This window comes from Oculina patagonica, chromosome 9 (assembly GCF_052425735.1).
Source record: "Oculina patagonica isolate OP01 chromosome 9, crgOcupat, whole genome shotgun sequence".
NCBI classification, from domain to species: domain Eukaryota; kingdom Metazoa; phylum Cnidaria; class Anthozoa; order Scleractinia; family Oculinidae; genus Oculina; species Oculina patagonica.
The window spans coordinates 4,398,618-4,425,855 of record NC_135766.1 but is presented as its reverse complement, the minus strand read 5'-3'; the positions used below and the strand labels follow the sequence as shown (position 1 = coordinate 4,425,855).

The 27,238-nt window shown below is 37.0% G+C and overlaps 3 protein-coding genes and 1 pseudogene across 3 annotated transcripts in view; 2 read left to right on the top strand and 2 right to left on the bottom strand.

Annotated features, from left to right (window-relative positions):
* The window catches only part of LOC144665218 (uncharacterized), a 41,365-nt gene extending 24,498 nt beyond the window's left edge, over nucleotides 1-16,867 (bottom strand). The window contains exons 1-12 of the mRNA XM_078526411.1: nucleotides 16,229-16,867; nucleotides 14,539-14,789; nucleotides 13,593-13,707; nucleotides 13,318-13,440; nucleotides 12,555-12,680; nucleotides 11,534-11,659; nucleotides 11,204-11,329; nucleotides 10,714-10,839; nucleotides 9,576-9,701; nucleotides 8,701-8,826; nucleotides 8,365-8,490; nucleotides 8,154-8,270 (exon numbers count right to left, since the gene is read on the bottom strand). Coding sequence (XP_078382537.1) covers nucleotides 8,154-8,270; nucleotides 8,365-8,490; nucleotides 8,701-8,826; nucleotides 9,576-9,701; nucleotides 10,714-10,839; nucleotides 11,204-11,329; nucleotides 11,534-11,659; nucleotides 12,555-12,680; nucleotides 13,318-13,440; nucleotides 13,593-13,707; nucleotides 14,539-14,789; nucleotides 16,229-16,301 — 1,561 coding nt within the window. The 5' untranslated portion in view covers nucleotides 16,302-16,867. The remainder of the gene's footprint in view (nucleotides 1-8,153; nucleotides 8,271-8,364; nucleotides 8,491-8,700; nucleotides 8,827-9,575; nucleotides 9,702-10,713; nucleotides 10,840-11,203; nucleotides 11,330-11,533; nucleotides 11,660-12,554; nucleotides 12,681-13,317; nucleotides 13,441-13,592; nucleotides 13,708-14,538; nucleotides 14,790-16,228) is intronic.
* On the top strand, nucleotides 98-3,732 carry LOC144665209 (uncharacterized). The gene has a single exon (XM_078526397.1). It carries the CDS (start codon nucleotides 190-192, stop codon nucleotides 2,911-2,913), a length of 2,724 nt encoding a protein of 907 aa, XP_078382523.1. The 5' UTR covers nucleotides 98-189; the 3' UTR covers nucleotides 2,914-3,732.
* Nucleotides 5,003-6,711, bottom strand: LOC144665247 (uncharacterized). Its single transcript, XM_078526454.1, has one exon. It carries the CDS (start codon nucleotides 6,601-6,603, stop codon nucleotides 5,053-5,055), a length of 1,551 nt encoding a protein of 516 aa, XP_078382580.1. The 5' UTR covers nucleotides 6,604-6,711; the 3' UTR covers nucleotides 5,003-5,052.
* Nucleotides 16,868-18,233: 1,366 nt separating the features above from the next.
* Nucleotides 18,234-19,136, top strand: LOC144666548 (uncharacterized; annotated as a pseudogene).
* The last annotated feature ends 8,102 nt before the right edge of the window (nucleotides 19,137-27,238 follow it).

Below are 27,238 nucleotides of genomic sequence, written 5' to 3'. Positions count from 1 at the left end.
TAATTTCCACAGTCAAAAAAATCACTCTCTAAACTTATTTATGTTATTCTCGGTTTTCAGCTGACGTCATAAAATTATGCAAATTAGGTTTCCGCCATGTTGGAGCCCAGGTTAGGTGTGAAATTGTATGCAAATCTATGCCATTTCTAAGCGCTCACGTTCGAAGACTCGAAATAATTCCTCTTTTCAATGGATATTTCCCAAGAAAGCGACCCAAAACCACAAGATGAGGTACCAGTGCTTTCATCTTACGCAAAAAGCCTCGAAAGCCACGTCCAAGAGCGATATTTGAAGAAAATTTCTGTGGTTGGCGTAGATCCAGCGGCCATACCGAGTGAGCAGTTCAGCTCAGAATGTTTGCCTCCCATAGAAGTCTCGGACTTGCTGTCGTATTTAGTTTTGGAGACAAGCTATTATACAAACCAGCAGTTTAAAGCCTTCAAAAGTTTGGAGGCGTACAATCAAATGGTTTCTGGTTTCGTTGCGTCGGTTCAAGGGAAAGAAATCGCGGGCAAGATTGTTGTTGTGGCCAAGGTGAGACATTCTCAGCGAATGAACGATCCTCTTGTGAATATTTGGATGATTGTAGAAAAAGACGGAACGATTATCTCTGCGCACTGCTTAGGCTGCAAGGCAGGACTGGCTGAATCCTGCTCACATGTAGCGAGCGCGATGTTTTACATCGAAGCTGTGACAAGGATTCAAGGAAAGCTCGCTTGCACCCAAGCAAAATGCACTTGGATTTTGCCAACATATGTGACGGAAGTGCCATATTCAAAGGTAAGAGACATAGACTTTTCCTCAGCAAAGAAACTGAAAAGCGCACTGGAACAGAAAATTGAAATATTTCATTCAAATACTGGGGAAGGAGGCAAAACCTCCGAAGAACGGTGCGATCAACCATCTGCGCCCAAATCCATTCCATCAGATGGGGAAATGCAGGAAGTCTACGCCAAACTAAACTCTTGCAAAATCAAAGCTGTAGCACTTAGCCTAATCGATCCCTTTGCCGACCAATTTATTGATGAAAGCCGCACACTGCCGATTATTCCTGACTTGTTTAAAACGGAAAATCTTGGGCTGGACTACCCGGATTTAATCAAAATGTGTGTTCAAGTAAATCTGGGTGTTACGGAGGAACATATTAATAAAGTGGAAGTGAATACACGAGATCAAGCAAGTGGCTCAGGCTTTTATAGACATCGTGCTGGCAGAATTGGTGCATCTCAGTGCTCTTCAGCCTTTCACACAAACCTGGCGCAGCCCTCCCAGTCTTTGATTAAGACAATCTGTTACCCAAGCCTTTATAAAGTGAATACCAAAGCTACAAGGTATGGCCAGAAGCACGAAAGTGATGCCATAAAGGCATATGAAGCATCCATGAAAGAACGTCATGTAAACTTAGAGGTCAAGAAGTGTGGGTTATTCATCAACAAAGAAAATTCATTTCTTCATGCCACCCCTGATTTTCTCGTGTCATGTGACTGTTGCGGAAGTGGATGCGGAGAAGTTAAATGTCCAGTAGTCATAATTGATGGCAACTTTGAGGACTATGTTAAACATAAAAATTCCTGCCTTGAAAGGGTAAATGGGAATTTAGAGCTGAAAAAAAGCCACAGCTACTACTATCAAGTACAGCAGCAGCTTTTCTCAGCTCCAAATCTCCAATACGATGACTTTGTGGTATGTGCCATTGACAAAGCAAAGAACATTCACTTATTTGTGCAGCGTAAATATCCAGATGAGCAGCACTGGAAATTTGTTGTGCCTAAACTAGAAACATTCTGGAGAATATGCATTCTCCCAGAGATTTTTGCACGGTGGTATACCCGAAGGTGCACAGTACCGCCTACATTACCAAGTAAGGATGCCATTTGTTTTTGTCGCACAGAAAAAGATGAGGACAGCATTTCATGTTGTAACAAGGACTGCCCTTATCAAAGGTTTCACCCTTCTTGTCTCTCTCTCACCTCCGTGGCAATGCCAAAGACCTGGTACTGCCCTCACTGTTGCAGACTTCCTCAGTTCAAGAGGAAAAAAAGTAGCAGAAAATCCGTACAACCTACTGTTGTTTCAGATCATGCAGCCATGAAATGTGACAGCATTTGTATTTGCAAGGCTAAGCCTACCCCTACAGACAAGTTAGTTGAGTGCCATGGAGAAAGCTGCCAAAATGGAAAGTACTTTCACCTTGCTTGTCTTGGTTTGAAGCGGTTGCCAAATAACCACAGAACCACCTGGAAATGCCCTGCATGCAAAAAGGTTGTGCCTGCCCAAGCTACCACCACCCCTACCACTTGTTCTTCTTCGTCAGATTCCTCCAGCAGTGATGATGAAAGTGATGTTGTTATCACGAAAGTCACCCACAGTGAAACTGATAAGACCAGTGCACTGGCAAATCTCACAGACTACCACTTTGATTTAATTATCAATCCTACTGGCTGGCTAGACTGTGATATTATCCAACAAGCACATGTTTTATTACAGCCTGAGAATCCAGCAATCGCAGGTTTCCAGCGACCAACACTTGGCCCTGTTAGAAATTTTGACGTTGTAAGTGGCGAATTTATTCAAATTCTGCACACTGGAAACAATCACTGGGTGTGTACAAGCTCAATTGGATGTGTGCCTGGCTATGTCAACCTTTTTGATAGCCTCTATCATGACTCAGTAGTTCAAGAAGTAGAGGAACAAACGAATGACTTATTAGGGGGACGTTTAATTGCTCTTGACCCAAAGCCAGTGCAGCAACAAACAAATGGGAGTGACTGTGGGGTTTTTGCAGTTGCATTTGCTACCTGCTTAGTCTTTGGAGTAGACCCCACATTCATAAATTTTGATGCACAAGGTATGCGACATCACTTAGTAACATGTCTAAGAAATGGCAGAATCAGCTTGTTTCCTTCATTTTAAAAACAAATGCCTATTTTACAGAGTAAAAGGAACCTGGATAATCATCTTTAATTTTGTATAATGTCATTTTCAAACATTTTAATCCTGAGTCTGTGGATTTGATTTAAAGCAATTCAGACTAAGGTTTTACAAAGGCAGTCATTGTGTGGCTCCAGAAAATAAAATGTGTTGTTCCCAAAAAAATATCCATATAGATACAGAAGGTTCCCCCCTCCAGAAATTCCAGTCAAGCTCCATACTTTCCTTTAAACATTTGGGCATTTGAGACCCCCACCCCCTTCAGAATTTCGAATGACCTTCCATGGGCTTGATATGGATATTTTCTGGAACCTCACAATACCTCCCCCATAGACAGGTTTTTTACCCCCTCCTTTCCCCTGGAAAGGTTCATACTTTTCCTTTAAAATTGTAGCTGTTGAGCCCTCCCTCCCTCCCCCATCGGAATTTGCAATGACCTTCCATAGGGGTGTATGGATATTTTTTGGAACCACACATTTCCGCCACCCTATGATACATGCATACACTGCATGTCAGTCAGTGTGGGACACCTGTATTTCATTTGCAAAGAACACACTTTCAGTCATACAGTATACCACTAAAGATGTAATAATATATTATGTTAAACAGCAGGTTCAAATGATATCACTCAGTATCTTTTCCCAACACAGATCACAATGTTGTGTAAATAACTAACACATTTATTTTTACAAATAACATTTTCACAGTTATCTAAACAACAAGAAAATTCTACATTGAAGTTATATTACTTCATTAAAGTTATCCTACTTGTTTACCTCATAAGTGGATATCCTACTTATTTCTGGCACTTGCAGTCTAGATCAAAATCTAAGAAGTTTGTAACAAGCTGTTCATTATTTATAATATTCTTCACTGTATTTAAGCAATAAATAGAGTTCCTTACCATAGGTAAAGAACCTTAGCATATCAACCAAAGCTTTTAGTGGTGTAAACAGCCTAGAAGTTTTGAAGCAATTCTCATGTTTCCAGAGAAATGAATTTTGGGATCTAGTTGTATCTCACTGAGGATGAACCTTGACAAATGAATACATACATGTATCATAAATAGGAATATGCATATCATTTACATTTTGTTCCTTGGCTGCCTCATTGGGTAATAAAACTTGGTACATGTATATTCTTAATGGCAACTTGACTTATGTATTCTCTTTCATTCAAACAAAACTTCCCCTTGTTTTGTTTGCAATAGCAGAATTATTCAAAGAAAAATAATGTCTACACCTAAACCTAAAAGCATAATATAAACAAGCTTTCAGATTTCTTTTACAAAACCATTCCAATTTCTCTTAAGCCACCCCTCTTTAGAAGAGGGGTGCACCCCTTTCGCCAAAAAAAAAAAAATATAACAGTTATTTATTGAATGGAATTTCTGCGAATTCGGGGTTCGCATCTATTTTTTCATAACATTTCAAATTCTTGAGCCACTTTATTTATGTGTTTTAGTGAGACATTTTATTTTCTTGGCAATGGTATGTAAAAAGTCCTTAAATTATTAAAGCTTTTATTGTTTAAAATCCCAAATTTCACAAAAAAAGTGTCATGAAATGCAATAAGATACTGTCATGGAAACCTGTTTATTAAGCAAATTTAGAGTCAAAACTTTGCAGCTTCACATGTAACTCATATCAGGACCTAATTTCTGATTATAAAACAATTATTCACCAAAGTGAAGGTGAATAGTTGTCTATATTTACCGAGCCGCGAAGCAGCATGGTAAATATCCATCACACTCTGAAACTGACACTGAGGTGAATAATTGTTTTAGTATTTACCAGACAAGTAGAATAACTAGTGGACCAAAACATCACTTTTGGTAAACAAAGCGAGGTGCGAAAGCAGTTTGTAGCTCTTTTGCTGCTCAGAGGTAAATAGTACTTTGCTAAATCACCTTTGAGTAAACCAATCAGCGCGCAGGAAAAGCACTCTTCACTTGTGTGGTAAATACTAACATACCCTCTGTTACCCTGAGCTGCTCTTTGCTAGATTTTTATTCTACCTTTTTTGAACAAACGAATCGGAAATCGAAAAACAGAATCAAAACTTTGCAGCTTTGAAAGTGACTTAATTGAAAGAACAAAGGAATCTAAATGTCAAGTTTATCTAATCAAATGGTACAATTGGAGGACAAAAATTAACAAGAGCCGCACAAACTCTTATCATATGATCGACCAATGGAGTGTGCCTGTCAGAGTTTTCATGATTACATATCAGAAAGTCAGTTGGCAAGGTACCTTCAAGAATAGTAAACTTCCGTCTAAGCAGCCCAATAACACGTTCAACATGAATCCTGACATTCGCGATGCCTCTTGTCTGCTCCACGTCCACTGGGTCAAGCTGAGATTTGCCCTTCGTGAAAGCTGGTATAACCAGTTTAGCATTTTTCAGTCCAACACTGTCAGTGATGGTGAATCCGCGATCTGCCATCACCATGTCTCCAGGAATCAGTTTGTCCAGAAAGCCACAGTTCTCCGTTAAAAATTTATCTGAGACACGACCTCCCCAGGCTTCAGAAACAAATGAAATTGTTCCTTGTGGTGTTATCCCTACCAGAATTTTGATTGTATTGTGATGTTTGTAGCTTGAAAATGTCTGTGCCCTGGCTAGCAAGTTTGAAGGTCTTTCGATAAACACTTCAAAGCAGTCAATGACAACAGTAGTTTTCTTACCAAATGCATACTGAAAGCATTGGGGCATTGTTCTCCACAGTTGATCCCTGTCTGGCCAGTACACAAAGCGAAATAACCTTGTGTCCATCACAACAATCCAGTGGGAAACTATTCTGGAAATTGTTGACACTGAAACAACAAACCGGTATGCAAGATCCTGCAACGGTGCATTTAGTCTTAGCTTCATTAGTACAATGATGAACTCTTGGAATCGGTCGAGCGACTGTGTTTGGCGTGTAACATGTGGGGAGACATGCTCGAAAACAACCATAAGTACCTCCATAGACGGTAGCCCAGTGTAGAAGCGAATTTTGTCGTCAGTGTCAAAGAAATCCTTATTAGGAGCTTGATATCTGCTTGTCTGAAACATGTAGTCAAACTCAGTGGTTTGGCACGCAGCATCCTTGACAGTTTCCGGTTCGATTTCTTGACCGATTTCTTCACCTTCGCTAACTGCTATGGCCGCCAGATCAGAAGAAAAGGCATCCTCATCCCCTTCGTTTAGACTTCCCTCTTCTTCTGTCGAAGTACTTGGCTTACTAAAGTCGATTTGGGCAACAGGAAGGCTGCTTTCCAGAAGCTTTTGACGTTTCTCTGCTACTTCGCGTTCTTGTCGTTCGACCGCAAGTTGCTCTCGCTTCTTTGTCCTTTCTGCTCTTTCTGCTTTCGCTTGATGGTTCAATTCAGGGCGATAATTTTTCTTGCCAAGTTGCAATGTGGGCACCCAATCTACGTCGTGTTTATTCCAGAAAGGAGCTGGCTTCCCAGAAACAAAATGCTTTCCACAAACCCGTTCGCTTTTTAGCACGTCTTTCGATTTCGTGTCTCCGCGACTGATGGCTTTTATCCAGTTTTCTCTCCGCTCTGTAGTCAGTTCTTCTTCAAATTCACCCTTGTTGGTTACCACTGAAGGTATTCGATAAAATCCAATCCCTTTATCTCGGTCACTTCTACTTCCACATCCAAAAACAACGCAAAGAACCATTGCCACGCTTACTTTCTCACTGTGATCTCTATATCGAGCGAGTTTGTTTGGACACCAACATGGCGGATAGCAACCGTCGTCAAGGTGGAGGTCACGTGGGTGAAAACAAAGAATATCGATCCCAAATTATTTTTATGAGGCTTTGTTTTACTTTAGAAAAAGACGGTTTTTAACGCGCCAAGTTGCTTGCCTATGTGTTCACCACGGTCAAACGTGTCAGGCAGCTTTTCTTTCTATTTCGGCGAATTACGTTGCATTGAAGTGTTAGTATAAGCAAGTATAGATAAAATAAGTGCTGAGTGTACATATTTCCATTTCCTCAGGTGAACGAGTGTTTTACTTCTTAAATGCTCCGCATTCGAGGCAAAGTGCTATGACAAATGGCGCCACATATCGCTAATTTCAAAGACGTACAACTTTTTTAGTAACGGTCCACAAAGTTTAATAAATACTCAGGATACCGGTAATGTATCGAACTTTGAACTGTGGAAACTAAAATCTGAAGTACTTTTCTTATTTTTTGTATATTTCTGTCGTTTGACCGCGGTCGAGTCTATGCGCAGGTTCTGGCAAAACTGCAGAATTGCGTCGTGTAACCAATGCATTTAGAGAGTTTATTTTGCGGTGAAAAGGTCTTGAAAGAGTTAGGTGCTGTAGAAATAATAAACTTAGAGATTTAATTGAACTTAATTTTTATATTAAAACCGTGATTTCTTACTTCCATTCTGGCTGCAGTAGATGAAATTATATTAAAAACCAAAGCGCTCAGCTGTGATAGCGAGCAGGGTGGCCGACAACTGGCAAGTACGCAAAAGTCGCACGAAAAAATTTCGAAGTAAATTAAGACCAAAAAATACAAAGGTTCAACAAAAAGTTAACTTAAACAGAAAGCTGAATTATTCTACGTTTCACATGCAAAAAATTAGCTCGTTTGGTTCGGGCTTTCGGATAAAATACGAATTTAACATCCATGAGTTTTAAGGAGCTGTAAACAAACAAGTTTTCGGGAAAATAAATTAACCTACCTCCGCGTAAACTCGACTTGTGAGCTTTCTATAGCAAGTTGAAGAATCAAATTCAAGATACTTAGAGCACAAGAATCAGACTATCGTTTGATGGAAATAACGTTTTCTTTTAATTCAACTGGGGCGTGAAAAAACGCGTTGAACACAAAGTGGCCGAAAACTGGACCCGGCCGAGAATTAGGCTCCATACTGTATAGCCAGATGCTTCACGTCAGCTAATGGTTAACAATATTATCGACTAGGAACACGAATCTGTTGCCCCTCCATCCAGCTCCCTAACCCTAAAACCACCCCCCCCCCCCCCCCCCTCAAAAAAGTATTTCATTTCGTTTATTCATGTGTAGTTATCCATCTTGAAAGGCAAAAAAAAAAATGCCGTTATGAATAAAAAGAAATTTCAAGAAAGAAATTATAGAACTTGTAAACCACGGCGTTGAGGATCTTGTGCATCGGATAGATTTGTATGACGTAAACTATCACTCTATATTGATTATCTATATTTCAATTTGGAATATGACAACTTACTACTCTCGCAGTGTTTTCCAGCGAAACCGACTTCGCACCTGCAGAAGTAACTGTCACCTGAATTTTCACATTCACCTTCATTCTGGCATGGATTCTGCACGGCGCAAATATCAAAGGCTACAGTGAAAGGCAAACAAAAAGAGGTTACAGCTTATCCTACTTGATTACTGCTGTGAAGTTAAATAAAAACAAAAACAAGAAAATACTGTACCTGCGCAGTTGTGCCCATCGCCAGTGAATCCAGGTTTACAAGTACAGTAAAAAGATCCTTCGGTGTTGTTACAAAAACCGCCAACCTTGCTGCAGTTGTGGGTATCTTGAGCGCACTCGTCGATATCTGAAAAAAAGTTTTGACGTTACATTAAAGTGACCACAACTTCACATTGTATATTACGAACCCGGGGCTAGCTGTAGATAATTTTTTTAATCTACAGCCATCTGTATGTATTTAAATCAATGGTAAATTCGAAGAAAGATCAGATTAATATCTAAGTCATGATCATTTTTTGCTTTTATCGGAGCAAAACAAAACAACAGCAATATTTACCTGTGCAATTATTTCCGTCTCCAGTATAACCAGGCTTACAAATACAAATGTATGATCCGTTGGTGTTGCTACACAGAGTTGTAGCATTGTTACAGCTGTGGATATTCTCAGCACATTCATTTATATCTGAAAAAACGAATGAAAATTGGAACAGTGCACTCGATTAATCAATTAGTTTATTCATTTTTTTAAGATTCTAAGGCAAGAAGCAAAAAAAATGTGTCCACTTTTAATCGATCCACATGTTTTTCATACAGTCATTATCCAATCAGAAACTAAGAACAGAAACAGCTGACTTGCCATTCGGATTAAATTTGAGTGGTACAAAAGAATGTGAATAATTTGGAAGTGGTCACTCTTCCAGGGGCTACTTGCTGTAATAAGCTTACAAATTATTTTTATTTTATTTTATTTTTTTTTATTTTAAAATTTTATTTGCTTTTTACGATATTACACTACAAGAGAAAAAAAGACAAATTCGCTGATGGAAAAAAAAAAAAACTCACAGTTGTATTGTTATAACACCAATACAATTACACTTAAGTTGAAATCAGCAGATGGTTTATCTTGCTAAGCCCTATGGCCCCATATTGAATCACAGGACATCCACAGACCCATTCCACTTTCTCCTGTTCTGGACCAACTAATTGATTGTATTCCAACAACTTTTCTACTGCTCTTAACTTTTTAACCTCATAACTTCTTCAGTTTCGTTTCCTTAGCCCTCGTTTTATTTTACCATGAAGATTCCAGAGCAATACATACTTTTCTTTTCTGGTGATGGACGCTTTTTGAGCGGATGCCCAATCCACCGCCTTCTTAGTCTAAGGACCTGGATTCCCATTAAAACTCTTCATTATTTTTAATTAACGTACCTGTACAGTTGTGCCCATCACCAGTGAATCCAGGTTTACAAGTACAGTTAAACGATCCCTCGGTGTTGTTACACAAAGCGCCAATCTTGCTACAGTTGTGGGTATCTTGAGCGCACTCGTCGATATCTGAAAAAAAGTTTTAACGTTAAGTTCAAGTGACGCTACCTTGACATAGTCATGGTATATTACGATTTTGAGGCTATCGAATGATTTTCTTTAATCTGCAGAAATCTGAATTTAAAATGTTATTAATGGTAAATTCAAAGGAAGACCAAATTGACATGTGAGTCATTTTCCCCTTTAACCAGAGCAAAAACAAAACAGACAAAAAAAAATATTTACTTCTTGTACAATTATTTCCGTCTCCAGCTAATGTAGTCAGGCTTACAACTACAAATGTATGATCCGTTGTTGTTGCTACACACCCGGAGTAGTCAATTGATAAAAATAAAAATAAGAAAATTATTCGATAAATCGATATCTATCAATAAATTGATTTTAAGGGTTTACAACTGTGGATATATATTCTCGACACATTCATCTAGATCTCCAAAGCGAAAATTGGAACCTCGAACTCCATCATTAATCGATTAATTTATTGAGTTTTTCAGATTGTTCGGCAAGAAACCCAAAAATGTGTCCGAATCATGTACCTGAGAAATTGTGGCCATCGCCAGTAAATCCAGGTTTACAAGTACAGTAAAACGATCCTCTGTTGTTGTTATACAAACCTCCATCCTTGCTGCAGTTGTGGGTAGCTTGGGCACACTCGTCGATATCAAGAAAAGGTTGATGTGATGTATGGTACATTGCGAAACATTAATTATATTGATAAAAAATATATTATTGCGAATACTCCGCAAAAAATGACCAAATGCTCTTTAAATTATGTTGTGAAAATTGCAGGGGAACACAGTATATCCGTTTTTACAGGTGCATTTATATGATCCTTTGGTATCGTTGCACACAGCGTTCAAGTCGCAAATCTGAAAGACGTCTGTGCATTCTTCAATATCTGAAGCATATGACGTCATTAGAGCCTCCTTTTTTAATCTGCTATATTGTATGTTACTATTTCCTCTAAACACCTGGATTCTCATTTAGAATTTGCATACTTTTTCACTGACGAATTAGGTACCTGTGCAGTTGTGACCATCTACAGTGAATCCAGGTTTGCAAGTGCAGTTAAACGATCCCTCGGTGTTGTGACATAAACCGCCAACCTTGCTGCAGTTGTGGGTATCTTGAGCACACTCGTCTATATCTAAAAAAAGAGTACAAAAAAGAGTTATGGCACAATGCGTAATATAAGAGACATAATGGCAGACGTTGAATCTTACTTAGCCCATGGCCCCATAGAGGAGCACATGGCATTCGATAACGCGCGGCACTTTCTCTTGTTTTGGACTGACTTATTAACTGCTGTTAACTTTTCAACCACTGACCTCCTTTAGTTTTGATTAGGAGTTCTCGCCTCCTTTTACCTGGGTATTCTGAAAAAAGTGCTTGTTTGGTGATGTCACGCCTTTCTATGCGCGTGCTGCAATCCACCGCCTCTTTAACTTCGACTCAACACCTGGATGCCCAATACCTGTTTGCATATTTTTTTATTAACGAATTACACGTACCTGCACAGTTGTGTCCATCACCAATGAATCCAGGTTTACAAGTACAGTTAAAATATCCCTCGGTGTTGTTACACAAAGCGCTATCTTTGCTGCAGTTATGGGTATCTTGAGCACACTCGTCGATATCTGAAAGAATGTCAGTTTAAATTTAACTTCAAGTTGCCATAAACTTGACTTATAGTATATAAAGAACCTGGAATTAGCGAGTGATTTTTTTTAATCTGCAGTGATCCCTGTTGAATTAACAGCAAGTTCAAGGGAAGATCAGATTTATGTGAAAGGCATGCTTTCGCTTTTACCAAAGCAAAACAAAACAACAGAAATATTTACCTGTGCAATTATTTCCGTCCCCAGTATAGCCAGGCTTACAAATGCAAATGTATGTTCCGTTGGTGTTGCTACACAGAGCTGTAGCACTGTTACAGTTGTGGATATTCTCAACACATTCATCAATATCTAAAAAAGTGAAAATTTAAGCAGCGAATTTGATAATTAAAATATTTTTGTTTAGTTTTCAGTTCCTTAAGGCAAGAATCCAAAAATGTGTACACTTTTAATTTATCCATATCTTTTTTTCATATCCAACGAGAGCCCAAAAACAGCTTACAGCTCACTTGCGACTAGTGACTAGTGACTAGTGACTAGTGAGTCTGATGGCCTTACTAGGGTTGATCCGTGTGCATTACGCACCGGCGTTACTTAATTTTATAAATATCTCGACACACCCTATCTGTACTGTAATATCATGTTACTGGTCGTTGCCATTTCAAATGTTACTACACTGAAGAGGACCGTTACGGTCGAAAGGCCTATGTAGTTTATTAAAATCGTAGCTGTATGGCGATACACAATTTGTTCTTTTTAGTATATTGGATTAACTTTAATTTGTACGAAAGGATGTGATAATTAATTTTTGAAGTGGTCACTCTTCTGGGGCGTATGGCTGTGATTAAACCACAAACTTTATTTCTATTATTTTTGTTTTTATTTAGAATTTAATATTGTATGTGTTTTCTTAGTCATCAACTAAAAGATATAGAAAAAGAACACTCACAGTTTAATTTTTATAATACCAATGCAAGATACACCTAAAATAAGGCTCAATGGTGCCCAATCTACCACCTCTTTAGTCTAAGCATATGAATTCCCTTCATGACGTTGCATACCTTTTAATTGATTTTTTTTTTTCTTTGTAAATACACTTTGGCTGTGGCGATCGGTAGACTTAATTTGAGAAGAGTGATTTATCCGATCTAAGATGTTTTAAACACTAAATTTTCGGTGGCCTCTGTCCACCTTCATTAGAGTATTGAAAATTATTTAATTATTTTTTTAATTATTTTCTTCTAACCTCTACAGTTGTGCCCATCTCCAGTGAATCCAGATTTACAAGTACAGTGAAACGATCCTTCCGTGTTGTTACACGAACCGCCACCGTTGCTGCAGTTGTGGATATCTTGAGCACACTCGTCGATATCTAAAGAAGAAAAAAAACGAGAACTATTTTAGCTATACCCTTTAAACCTGGTATATCAGTTAGTTGCATTTAGTACACAGTCATTCTTGTGCTGATTTTGACAAGCTTCCAACACGTTTACAAAAGGTGTACAATATTCCTCCTGTAGTGCTAAACAAACGAATTGCAACATTTACCTGTATTTTGACTTACAGATGTATTTGTTTTACCCTTTGATAATGTCTACTGAGCAGTAGTATTGATGCAATGCTGAGAATCATCGACGAACATGAGATACAACTCTATTGCATATCATCGCCTGGTATTTTTCTTCACGTTTTGCTCCAACAATTTACAGGTATGTGCAAATTTATATCGCGGATTGAAGTAAATCGAATGTGAGAAGGAAACGTCCCTAATTATTGAACAGAACAACCCCTGGCAGGATCAGTAATCTCACGAACTAACCCTTGGGCCAACTTTTCTTCCATTGGCAGTAAAAAAATCCAGAAAAAAAAGCTTGGAGCAACTACATAATTCAGAGCCACTTTGCTCCACCTCATTTCCACGAGAACGAACTGCACAACACAATAGATGCTACTCATATTCAATGGCAGGCGAATAACTGGACAAGTATTTGGTATGGCCAAAAAAATACCTGTGCAACTATGTCCGTCTCCAGAGTATCCAGGTTTGCATGTGCAATTGTATGATCCCTTGGTATTATTACACTCGGCATTAACATCACAACGGTGAGTATTTGCTTTGCATTCGTCAATATCTGAGGACAAAAATAAACATTTTGATTATAGTGAACAGCTAACCAAGACCAGTCAAAGAACCGAAAGTACAAATGAAATCTGCTCATAAATGCAGGACTGACAACCTTGCAGCCAAAGTTGCTTGCTGAAAACGATAACAAATATTTCTCACCATGTTCACAGTTTTGACCAGTGAATCCAGAAGCGCACAAACACCGGTATCCTTTCCTTGTAAATCCAGTCTGACAGGTTGCGTTGTTATTGCAAGGAGCCTTGCCACATACATTCTTTAATATGAGACGAAGATTCAAGTTAGATCAAATGCAAATTTCTTATCTTCATTTTTTTTTTTACCTCAAATAATCCCCAGGTTTGTTTTCTTTTTTATTTGTACAATTAATTTTAATTCGACAAAACGTAAAAATTACCAGCCCCAAAGAGGCGAACAGAGACAATGATTTATATTGTTCAAACTGAAACTACACGTTGGGAAAGTAAAAATACCTCAACTCCGAGAATGTTCCCGTTGAAACCAATGACAAAAAATTAAAGTTGTTGGTTGTTGATTGATTCATGAAAAGGTCGTCCATTTAATAACCCTCTCTTTCAAATACAAAATTAAATGGCGACTGAATATCCAAAATTACAAAAAAATATATATCACGCCGTGGCTGGGAAATTGTGTTGCTTCTTCAGAAACAAAAAAAGGTCTTGTTTTGGCTTCAGGAGTGAACTATTGACATCGTGGTGATGTTGTCCAATCAGAGTAACGTTCATTATTGACAATGGTATGTAAACCTGTTTAAGCTGTGCAAACAAACTCGTAAACGTATGTTCTTCAGATATTGCATGCTTAAATGACCGTCACGGTCCCAAAAGAAATTCGAATATTTTACAAATTATACGATTGGACAACTAAAGTGATTCTAACACCTCCCTCTACCTCTCTGTTCCAAGTTAAATTAAAATTATTTTTATTGGAAAAATCCAAAGGAATCTCCTTCCGCGTTAAATTATAAAGTAAAAACGGCGGGAAAAATTACCGAGTCGCACGACAATGTTGAATAGCGAACTTAATTATGTCAAGTGTTGGCTCGTTAACTATACGTTATCCTTACATTTGTTCCATGGTATACGTAACCCTCTTTTTTCTCCAGGTCCTTCTCGTGCTCTTTATGTGTTGAATTGTTCAGGTCGCAGATTTGTGTTCCTGTGAATTGAAAGTTGATGCTGACGCAGTTGTGCTCCAGGTAGCATTGAAATTCACAGGAGTCCTGGTCCAGAGCTTTAATGGTTCTTATCACGTGATTAATCAGACGTTCTCCATAGAAGAAATAAGCACCTGGGAACTCCAACTCACGACATTGATCTGAAACAGTCAAATTACCAAATTATGTTGATTTGAATTTTTGCTCACTTCGAATTCGTGGCATTCAATTCAAAACGTATTACGCTCGGCTTAGTCTCGAAACGTACTGGTTATGATGTGTTATTCGTTGATGTAAGGATTTGGGGAGTCACCAACTCAAACGATTTTAGTTAATTAACTTTTTCAAAGGATATATCTCTGCAGGAGTACTTCAATTTTCGAAGATTATTCCAGAAGACTGTGAAAATGAGATGGATTCCTTCTGATTGATTGAAACACATAAACAGTGTGCTGTAGATTCAGTGATAACAACATAATTTGCAGCGTTATTCTAATAAAGCGCAGGCTTGGTGGTATAAATTTGGGATATCTTTACAATATGTAAGCACACGCTTCCTTTGTCATTTGGCATAAATATAGACTCTCAAGTAAAGCTTTTAACAGCAAACAAATTGCACTTTAGAATCATTTCTGTCAAAGTTTTCTTAAGCCATTGTAACATGCACTCGGCGTGCTGCAATAGAATAATTTTAAAATATCGCATTTAATAGTTGGTTTCGAAGCTTAGAGGAAACTCAGTCTTATGTATTAAATTCTCAACCTCATGAGATATCTATTGGGGTAAACGTGAAGACCAAGTTAAAATCCTATATATATATGGACTATTATTCTTTGCTCTCCTCGTTACATACATGTCCATGCGTTCAAATTGAACAAAACTGACTTCGACTTGAGCCTACAAGAACTGCGGAGAACAACAGCTAAACATGTTGCTACGGTATGACAATAAAAATACGATGGCACCTGCTTAATTTCTTTTATCAACGCTATGGCAACAAGACAAAGAGAAACCTAATATATGGCACATCCACCTGTTAAAGGAAGTTCTAGTGCAAAATTGTGAAATGTTTCGGTAAATGAAAACAAATTAAAGCGCTCAAAATGTGGCTTAAAAATCTAAATAAGGGATTCAATTTGTGTTTATGACCAACCGAAAATATGTATTTGATAGTGTGCAAGATAAAAATTGACAGCTGTAAAATCGCGTGGTGCACAATTTAAAATGGTTCTAATTTGTGCAATCACTTTGCGTTTCCTTCACAATCCTCAAAAACGTTTCTCAAAAATTGTTGTCACAAAACAAATCTTCCGCTAACGTTTTCTTCACTCTAAAGACGAAGAATTTCGGAAAGACTGGAACGAATAAAGAGGCGACCGGAAAAAGATTTAAAACATCTAACAGTTTTACAAATGTATTTATTCCTAATGTGATTAAGCAAACGATGGATACAATCTTAAAATAATGAAAAGATAAATATTTTCAGAAAATTAAATCGTTTTGCAGAGAATTTCGAATACATTGGCGGAAGCATATCTTACCTATATGCCAACCCGGTGGACCAATATCAAACTTTACAAGAGTTTAGTTGACAACTTACCATCCAAGCAGCTCAGAACAACTTTGGGTGAAAGAAGAAGAAAGAAGATTCGAACACGAAGAAAAAAGGCCATGTTCACAGCCGTTTCTTGAGACGTGTCGATTTGCGTATGATATTGAAATTTAAATCGTAAAAAGATGCTTCCAAAGATAAATAAATTCAGTCTTGTGACAGGCAATTGACATATATTTCCATTTAACCAGTTGTTTTATTAGCTTTTCAACGTGTTCAGTTATTTGGACAGTATGAAGATACCGGTTTGAGATAAGTCTCAGACTAGTAATAAGACCAGGGACATGTTTTGGCTATATTGTTTACTTGAATCGTTCCTTGGGGAAGATTTAAAACAGTGTGATGTCCAACACCCAGTTCGTCCTTGAAATTTTACTGCAAAGTGGTTTGTGCAGGTAGTAAAAGGACGACATGAAAATAACAAAAAAGCTGCAGGTGGCAACTGTCTTTTATACACAATTAAAATGATCCATTATATATCACAATTCAAGCGTTCACGAAGCCATTCCTGTGCAAAAGAGTTCTGTCTGTTGAAAGAAAAGTTCCATAAGTGAACCTAACTGAAAACACTGGAACCAGTATTGCGATCGGTAGTGAACCACCTAAAACAGATTTTAAGCCGATCTAATTTTGGTTTTTATTATCAAATTTTCCGCCTTCAACAGAGCGAAAATGTTTTTTGGTAGCCGCTCTACCACTCCTCGTGAGTTAGTGGTAAATGTACTGACCATAAATCTTCAAATCATCTGTAGTCGCTGTAATATCAATGAATTCGAAATCTTATGCAAACAGGACGCGTTTCGGAAAACGTTTTCAATTATTATTTTCTTCACTTTTTTTTTTAAACTGAAGATCAGTTTCGCCATCTTTTCATGAATGGCACTAAGAATAAATACATTTTTTACGTCTTTCCCCGTCCCCTTTTTAATCCCTCTTTAGAGTGGAAAAAATTCCGGGAATGTTTATCATTTGAGGATGGTGCAGAAAACGCACATTTTAGAAACTTTCAAATTGTGTGCCACACGATTATAACACGTTATATAACTGACAAGTTTTATTTTGCACGTTTTAAAAATACAAAATAAAAACTATATGATCACTATTAAACAAATATTTTCGGTTGGCCATAAAGGACTCCCCTATTTATATTTTTAAGCCACATTTTGAGTACTTCATTTAATTTTCGTTTACCAAAACATTTCGCAATTTTGCACTAGAACTTACTTTAACAGGTGGATGTGTCATATAATTTTTTGTCTTGTTGCCATAGCGTTGAAAATCCATCGTCGTTTTTGTTCTTAGCACAAAAACAGCTTCGATTTCATCCCTCCGGGACCCTCCGTCAAAGGCGTCGCTGTCCAAAGTGGAAAGAAACAAAATATCAAAAGCAATCATTGATTTTTTTTTTAAATCATACGGCAAGGAAATTATTTATATGTTGAGTTAATTTATTCATTTATTCGTGTATTTTAATTTAAAAGAATAACAAGCATACAAACACCACAGTAACAGAGTAGTCATTAATTTTATTTAGATCATATTTTAAGGATATTGTTTATATGTTGAGTTAGTTGTTGAATACCGAAAGAAAATATTTCGTGGAATATTGTCTGACCGATATCGGGAGTTCAATTTTTAGTCAGTTTTTTTTTGTTTTTGTTTTTGTTTTGTTTTACCGGCTTGTCTTCTAACAAGTTAGCAATAAAGTTGTTACAGCGTCATGATGGAATGATAGACAAAAAATACCAACTAATTAACAAAAGTGTCCGGGATTTCAAGTGCAGTCGAATCTCGATTTCTCGAACCCTCGTTTCTCAAAACTTCCGATTTTTCAAACCAATTTCCCTTATATAGTAATTTTACTCCCGATTTCTCAAACCTCCTGGACTTACTATTTTTTAAGAATTTTCAGTCAAGCTTAGGTTGATGTGATGCGCTCTCCACTAATGCCGTGCCTGTCCAACCTTCTAATGGCAATGCTGAGGAATCTCGAATGTTAAATCAAAGCGTTAAGAAGTTTAGCTCAGTATTGCCATCACAACGCGGTTTTAAATTCGCCTATTTGAATATCAATAAATCAACCACCCACATAGATGAGCTTAGAAATCTTCTAGCAAATAACGAAATAGATTTTATATCGATTAATGAAACAAAGCTCAATGAAACTGTCGCTGACAGTGAGGTCAACATTCCTGGTTACGATCAAGTTCGACGTGATAGAATTACAGACGGTGGTGGAGGAGTATGCTTTTATGTCAAAAAATCCATAAATTTTACCATACGTAGTGACTTAAATATGAATACTCTTGAAACTTACTCTTGAAAATCTATGCCTAGAAATTCAAAAACCGAGATCAAAGCCGTTTGTTATTGTCACGTGGTACAGACCACCTGATTCTCCCATAGGTATCTTTTCATCCTTCGAAACTCGTATTGGGAAACTTGACTCTGAAAATATTGAATTTATATTATCTAGTGGGAGATCTCAACTGTAACATGAATGCTACTCGACATGACTATGACAGGCGCAATCTAATGAGTATCATGGATGTATATGGACTTCAGCAACTTATAATTGAACCAACGAGGATAACTCCGACCTCTTCAACTTTAATTGATGTGATCTACACCAATTGTCCTGACAAGATTGTATGCTTGGGAGTCTGTCATAGTCTGTCATAGCCTTGTTTTTGCCTATAGAAAATGATCCATTAATGGAATATCTAGTGACCCATCAGGCGGGAGGTTATCCCGGTTAATTACGAAACAGTTTAATTTATCTTTACAAAAAACTCTTAATGAATGGACACACATTTCACGGATAAAAAATAGCAGAACTGTATACTGTGACGCTAACTCTTTCTGGATTATCCAGCTACAGGGAACGACCGGTTAATATTTTTGAACAGAACTTTTTCTTAAACTAAAGAAAACTGCAATCAACTATTGAGCAATTGGATACGTTAACCTTATTACTAAATTATGCTAAACAAATGCTGAAACATGATACAAATACTGGAAAAAGAGGAAAGCACAGAAATTTAGATCAATTATCGATTTCATCTTTGCCAAATCAATAAACTGAGTTTATAGTGTCTATTTATGTACTGATTTATTGATAAATGAGTTAAAACGATGAAAAAAAGTGTTCAACTCTGGCACTGATCGCTCTCAATCGCGAAACACGGAAACTGAAAAACGACATAATTGATGTGTTTTATTTTAGGTGAAAAGTGGGAGGCGCGGTGGCCTAATGGTTAGTGCGCCGGACTCCGGATCGAGCGGTCCGAGTTCGAGACCTGGCCGGGGTCATTGTGTTGTGTTCTTAGGCATGACACTTTACTCTCATAGTGCCTCTCTCCACCCAGGTGTATAAATGGGCACCGGCGAATTTACTGCTGGCGGGTAACCCTGCGATGGACTAGCATCCCATCCAGGGGGGAGCAGCAATACTCTTAGCCTCCTAATGCTACAAAAACCGGGATAAGCTCCGGCCTGATGAGCCACTTGGCTCGGCAGCAGGCTTTACCTTTTACCTTTACCTTATAGGTAAAAACATCAGGTTTCTAGTCAATCGACGATCACAGTTTTGATATTAGTGAGTTTGTTTATTTCGAAGCTTTGCTGTAGAATCTAGCTATGGTGAAATATTCTTACAATCTTCCATTGAGCGAGCTACTAAACTTTGGAAAGTTTTCAGTCAGTTACAACGTAACTCAATTATTTTATTTAACACGACGCTTCTGTGGGTGATAATTTTTGTTTTGACTTCGGGGAGCCAAGCTTTGTTCTACATGAGCAATAAAAAGGAAAAGAAAATGTGGTAATGGGTGTCAGTTTAACATTAGGGAAAAAAATCAAATAACTTTGACTGTTCTACAAAAATGCTAGGGTACAGAGTTAAATATGCAATGGCCGTGGTGTCTAAAAGCTTTCGACAGATAAGCCTTACTGTGCAATTCCGATAATGGCTGAATTAGTGCTACCATTGCAATGCTTGTAACAAACTAATATCGAATTAGTAAATGACTTTTATCTCAAGGCTATAGAAAGGTTCTATCGAGCGATAGAAGCAACTCAGTTGATTGTCAAAATTAATGAAATGACCAACTCCGTTTTGACATGAAAATGTTTCGTTTAATTATTTTTGCCCTTTAACGAGGACCCCCAGAAGTCTCTCTTGCAAAAACACAGCCCACGTTGATCGCGGAAGTTTTTATTTTTATCAAAAATAAACGAAAATGTAGTCAGAAAATTCGCTTCCTTGCATATCCATGCACCTAGCTTTTTTTTTTTTGTTTTGGTTTCCACGCGGCTTTTACCAAGCTTAAAATTTGTGTTTGACTACAAAAAGAAATGTTGTTTCTGCATGGACTGTAAAATGGAAAAGAAAGTTTCAGGATGAGTGACAGCTACATACAATAGATTTTACATAATTTCGACTGATTTTGTCCTCTCGATTTTGGAAGCAACACAGTTTAATTTTGCATCTATGGCGCTTTTTTCATAGAGGCCGGGATAAACAATATGCCGGGGAATGATTTCATGTCATACAGTGTGACAGCAGTGACCGCAAAACGCAAATCCATTTTGTTAGGCAGCGTTAATTATTCCCAAAAATCGTATCGATAGTTCTCCGGCAAGGGACGTCCTGAAACTTAATATTTATCGACATGAATTGTTGTACATTTCTGTATGACCCGGTAAGTGCAGTTTGTTCTTATTTCTTTGTTTAATCTAACAACAAAAATTGTTTTAAGAAAGTATAGATTATACTTTTTTCACACGAATTAATTCGCGATGCCCGAAGAAATGGACCGAAATGTCATCAGGCTTAACATCATAACATCAAGCTTTTCCGTTTAGATTTTAAAGGAAAAAAAAAAATAGGTTTAGTGCTTTACATTTCATTTCCAAATAAATATATATTGAAGCGAGGGATTCGTTTGTGTGGAATCGCTGTTACACATTGTTAACCAATAAAGAAACAATTGCTCGTTTTGTTAAGATATGATTCAATAAACAAATGCCTTAAGATGCAAATTATGAAAAAAATAAAACAGGAAAATTAGAATCGCATATCGTATTTATCGTTGCCAAAATGAATAAATTGATTCATTGGTAAACCAGTGACACATAAAAAAAAAAGATTAGCTCTTAATCGTGGAGCACGACAACTTAAAAACAACATATCTCATGTGTTAATAAAAGAAGCGAGTTTACCAGAGAAACGAAAGCGGGTGGTAAAAACATCAAGTTTCTAGTCAATCGACAATGAGAGTCTAATTATGTTATGTTCTCTTATTTTTAAGCTTTGTTTTAAAAACAAGGTGGTGTAAAAAATAATATTATCTAGGATTGAATAAACTTTCTTAACTTGTAGTCAATTAGGACGTTCGCTCGCTCACATGTTCAATAATTTGTTTTGTTTTTTGGAAGCTCTTAATTTTTGTTTTGACTTCATGGAACAGGGACTGTTCCGCGTGGGCAGTAAAACAGAAAAGAAAATGTTACAATGAGTGACAGTTAACTCAGTAAACATTTGCATAACGATAACTGGCTACAAAGGAACTAAAAATTAAAAAAAAAATATTTGGGTCCCTGTCCGCATGTGTCTTGGAACTTTGGATAGATCGGCCTAACTTGACGTCCTGTGACGTGAAATTCTTATAGAATCTAAATTATAACTATTGCGATTGTTACAATACAATTAAATTACTTTAATCACAAGGTTAGAAATTTTCATCGAGCGATATACCTCAGAAAAGTGTCTGTGACAAACAAAATGCGTGGGCGAAAAATAAACAAGCGGTATAGCTGGTCGAAAGTGTTAAAGAGTTGGTTTTTCAATCAGTCAAGAGTGTGCCCAATTGCCCACAGTCAATCGAAAACAATTAACTGCTTGCTTTAATTTGAATATTGCTTCAGTAAGGATGGTTGACATTTCAGTTAAAAACAAAAGCGATGAATGCGCTTTGTGCTTCTGTCGAACTATTGCGATGGAAACCGGGCTAAATTGGTCTTCTGCAGCGTACATTTTTGAAAACTACCCTCGACGCGGCGCCTGAATTGTTTCATTTATTGGTTAACAATGTGTAACAGCGATTCGACACAAACGAATCCGTCGATTAAATTAATTTTACTTCGGAAATAAAATGTCACATGCTAAACAAAAAATAAAAGGTTCCTCTTTAAAAAAACGGAGAAGCGTGATGTAAATTATTCCTTGTGAACGCGCGATGATATTTCGGACGTCACTACACGAGTGAATCGAGAAAACTTTCAAATGTCAGCGAAATCATCAGCATGAATTCATGGCTGATTCATGAACTTTCGCAAATGTATTATTAGGTTATTTTTTTACTTTTAGAATATTTTTGACATATTTATTGTAATTATAATTATACTTATATTTTTAATTAATCTAAATTTTTAAATTTTTAATCTGTATTTGTAATTTTATTATACTAGCAACTAAACGGTTTTGAATTTTATGTTGTTCTAACAAATATAGTCAACAAACTGAGACGAAAGCTTGAACTTATAACATGGCAAAATGCACTAATATGAAAAAAAATATTTCGTGAAAAGGCCGAGAATGCACCTTTCTTTGGTAAACTTTCATCTTGTAGACAAGTAGAATCTATACCTTCTACAAACAATTTCTTGTTGTTAGATTAAACAAAGAAATAAGAACCAGACGCAGTAACCCGGTCATACAGAAATGTATAGAATTTCTTGTTAATAAAGGGGAAAAGTGTTCCATGATTCTCGGGCATATTGTTAATTAAGGCCGTTAAGAAAATGGTCAACAAAGGAGGTAAAACTAAACTTCATTGTTTATAAATTCGAGAGGACGAAAGCAGTCGAAATTATGCAAAATCTATTGGATCTAGCTGTCACTCATCCTGAAACTTTCTTTTCTATTTTACAATCCATGCAGAAACAAACTTTCTTATTGTAGTCAAAACAAAAATCATAAGCTTTGTAAAGGCTGTTTAAAAAAGAAAACAAAAAAGCTAATGGATATGAAAAGAAGCGAAGTTATTCACTATATCTTCGTTTATTTGAAGATACATCAAATATTCCCACAATCAATCTAGGCTCTATTTTCCGTAAAAATATATTTCTGGATGTCTTCGGTAAAGGCCTAGAGAGTAAAATGAACTATTTCCATCGTTGATTATCAACAAACAAGACACGTATGTACTTCCTGGCTTCGTTTCTCGTTCTAACTTGTTTTGTTTAACGCATAAATTACTCGAAGACTGTGGTTCTTTGTTTAGTAGCAGTTCGGACAGTAAGTGAAACATTCTACTTTCCACGTTGGCAATCCAATTTGCTGCTTTTGGATAATACTTAATATTGAATCTGTCGACTTCTACCGAGATGAAATTTATTATACTTCATCTTATCTTCCTCAGTTGCCTTGCTGATATATCAGGTAATAATATTTACATATACCTACGATTTTGCCATCGTCTCAAGTACGTTGAGATGTTGTTCTGTTTGAGCTTACATCATGCTTTCCTTAGTATGGAAAAATCGATTAATCCTATTAAAATAAAATAAAAAATTGTGACCGCGGTTCAATCGAGAATCCGGGGTTACTACATATCTCTGATACGTTTGACAAAGTTTTGATCAATCTGTGTGTCATAGGCCATCGTTGTGAGAAAATTTGTTTTTCCACTTTATAGCCTTAGTGGGATCCTTAGGATGGCTAACATTGTTTTTTCTTCTTATTTCTTCAGCTTTGCCAAATAATTCCAAGCGGACTCGCACAGTGATGGAAAACGATGCTCAAAGCACGGGTACGTAAATAATCTGTCGTCTACAAATTAAACGCAAAACAAAGCGAAGCAAAACTTTTTTTAAGTCTAAATGCCCGAGCTTAAGCAGATGTATCTATGGGAAGCCTTAATTTCGTGACATCTAAGCAAATTCACAATGAAATAACGTGGAAATTGTCTTATTGTTGAAATTGAGAGAGCTTAGAATTTGTGGAAATTGCATAAATTTTCAACATCAAGGAAATATCGCAAGTTCCATGAAAAATTGAGTGATGGTTAAAGTGTGAAAATTGCGCAAGGCAAAATACTGAAAAAATGTCCCAATCTAGAAACTTTAATAATTGCGTCATTCTAGTCAATAATAATAATAATAATAATAATAATAATAAACTACACCTGTCTTAACATTGTGAAAGATTTGCCTGTCTAGAATCTTTGAAAATCGCACCAGTCTAAATACTAAAAATATTGCGCCAGTATAAAGTGACTGTGCGCCTTATTTCCGACCACTGAATTTCGCTCGTAATATAGTTTGGGCTGATTTTTACATTATAAGTTAAGGTAACCAAACCATAAATAAAAATGTATTTCTTTGGTTTTAGGATCCTTTCTTTGCGAAAATATTGACTCGCGAAGTTTGGTCGGCTGGCGAAGTCAAAATCTGGCCAAATTTAGCCGTTTCGAAAAGCGCCTCAGAATTCCTTTCCGCACCGTGAGTAGGACTAATTTCACTGTTAAATGAAAGAAAAATACTTACTTATGGCCTCTAGCATGATAACGATCAAAATATTTAAAAGTGAAACTACGAAATAATTATTTGAATGTACAGCACTAAGTAAACAATAGCGAAGGGACTGATTTTCAGATAATTATTTCTCAAAAGTGGCACCAGCTCAAAAGTGCTAATACCCCTACATCAAACACACTAAAGACAAACTTCAAGTAAACATTAAAAAAATTTGCGGCCGGTGCGAACTTATTGTGTGAAAATTCGTTAAAGTTAATGTAATTACCGTCATTTTCTTTAATATGCAAATTACTTACGATTTATCGAAGACATCGATAACACCATGATTTCGACTTCTACAAGACACGCCAACCATCCTGAATATAAAAAGACTTATAAGGAACAGTGGAAAGGACAAATGAATGCACAGATAGCCGAAATTATTGAAGTTTACCGGCCATTGAAGAAATGGATTGCTGCAGTTTCGTTTGCGTGACACATCGTTCGAGACCTTCGACTCTGGAATGCCAACTGGAATGTTCCGAAGCGACGCTTCAAAAGCTCTGTCTCGGCAATTTGAGAATGCTAAAGAATAGTGGCTACTGACATTGTGCTTCGCCATTGGAAAAGTTATGAATAGAGTTGAAATGAAATCACAAATTGCCCCGGTCTTTCGTCTTTTTGACACAATAAATAAGTCACGGCTCACTGTTGCCTTTTACGATATGCCGCTGCCCAAACTGACTGATTGTCACAAATGGCAAACAAACGCTGTTTGGGCATGGGAAGGGCGTTTTTTTTTTGGGGAGGAGGAGGAGGTGGGTTGGGGGAGGAAGATGGAATGTTTTCCTTTGCAAACTTTTTTTAGTGTATGCAGTCTGCAAGCATTTTATTTCAAAATGCAAACTGTGTTTTGCTATACATATCGTGTATAGCAAAACAATATATTTTGTCGTTCTAGACCCTGCAAACGAAAATTTTTCTCTTCAAGACACAACAACCATTCTAAATACAAAAAAGACTCATCGAACAGTAGAGATCAGAAGATAAATGAATGAAAAACCCCAAACCTTTTAAAGTTACCGGCCACTAAAGATTTTCAATTCTTGAAGTTTCGTTTTTGTGACTTTGCGTAACGCCATACTATTGTTGATGATTGTTTCAGTTTTAACTGAGATGATGGCAAAAGTGAGCCTCAAATTATCAGTCTAGCTCAGTGTTAAAAAACTGATGCTGCAACCTGCCTCCACAAAAATAATAACGGCTACATGTAGCAATGTTGCAGCGCCATCGCTAACATTAATGTTAAAAGCAGGTCAGCGGCTATTGAAATCGACATCTGAATAGAAATCTGGATATTTGGGATCTAAATAATTATGGCTGAAGTTTGTTCGTTGTTTAAAAGAGGTTTCATTGATTGTGGGCCCTCTCGTGGACGTACTGAACAGGTGTTTTTGTACGAGTGCCGTGATGATATTAGTGTTCATTTGAAAAGTTGTTGTTTGTCACGAAGCAATCTGAAAGAGTACGAGGTAATACTTCAAAGAGCTGGCCTCGATGGAACATCACTTGATGATGTGAAAAAAATGCGTGTCTGTGCCCGCCATCGATATGGCTTAGGGAGGTACTGGAGGGCTTCAAGGTCATGTCAGTATCCAACACATGGAGGTTCATCCACAAAGGCCAAAGGGCGAGACGTAATCAATGTAACTATGGCAAAGGAAATACATCAGATATTCGGGATACACGTTTCCATTGGCTCACGTAAGAAATATGTGATCGTTTGTTAAGATAATGAAATACGATGTATCGTAGTAGATTAAATTAAACTTTGTAGTAATATTCGAAGAACTTGCAGAGGGAAATTTTTATAATAGTAGGTGTCTGCTATTTAAATCGATTCAAATGTGTCACGAGCGTAAACACGCGACAAAGTGTTGACAGGATAGACAAAACGTTGCATGATCCTAGAAAACCCACTGATTGCAATATACCTAAATAAAGCCGAGAAATCTTAAGTTAGCTTTCGTAAAGCTTAATCACTTTTGCGAGAAAACCTGCAAAATGCATCTTTACTGGTCTACACTTGCCCTTTTGATTTGTCCTTTTTTATCAAGATTTAAAATTCTTGTAATTAATATAATAAACAATCCATGATTCATCTGTATTTTCAAGCTCGTATTACAAGCTTGTAATCTGTAAGTTCACCAATGCAATAAGATTTACTTATCACATTAGTACACGCAATATAAAAGATATAAAACATTTCATGCACTGCAAGTTGTACTGCTATTAAACATCGCGGAAATATCAAATATAAAACACTGTGCGATGCTTGGTCAACCAAGAAATAGCCAACCACAACACGTAGTGGCATATAATTTGTGGATCTAGGGAATATAACACGTATTTTTAAAAATCTTTTCAAACAGCAATATGCTCCCCCTGCCGAAAAAAACACAAAGCTGAAGTGAATGT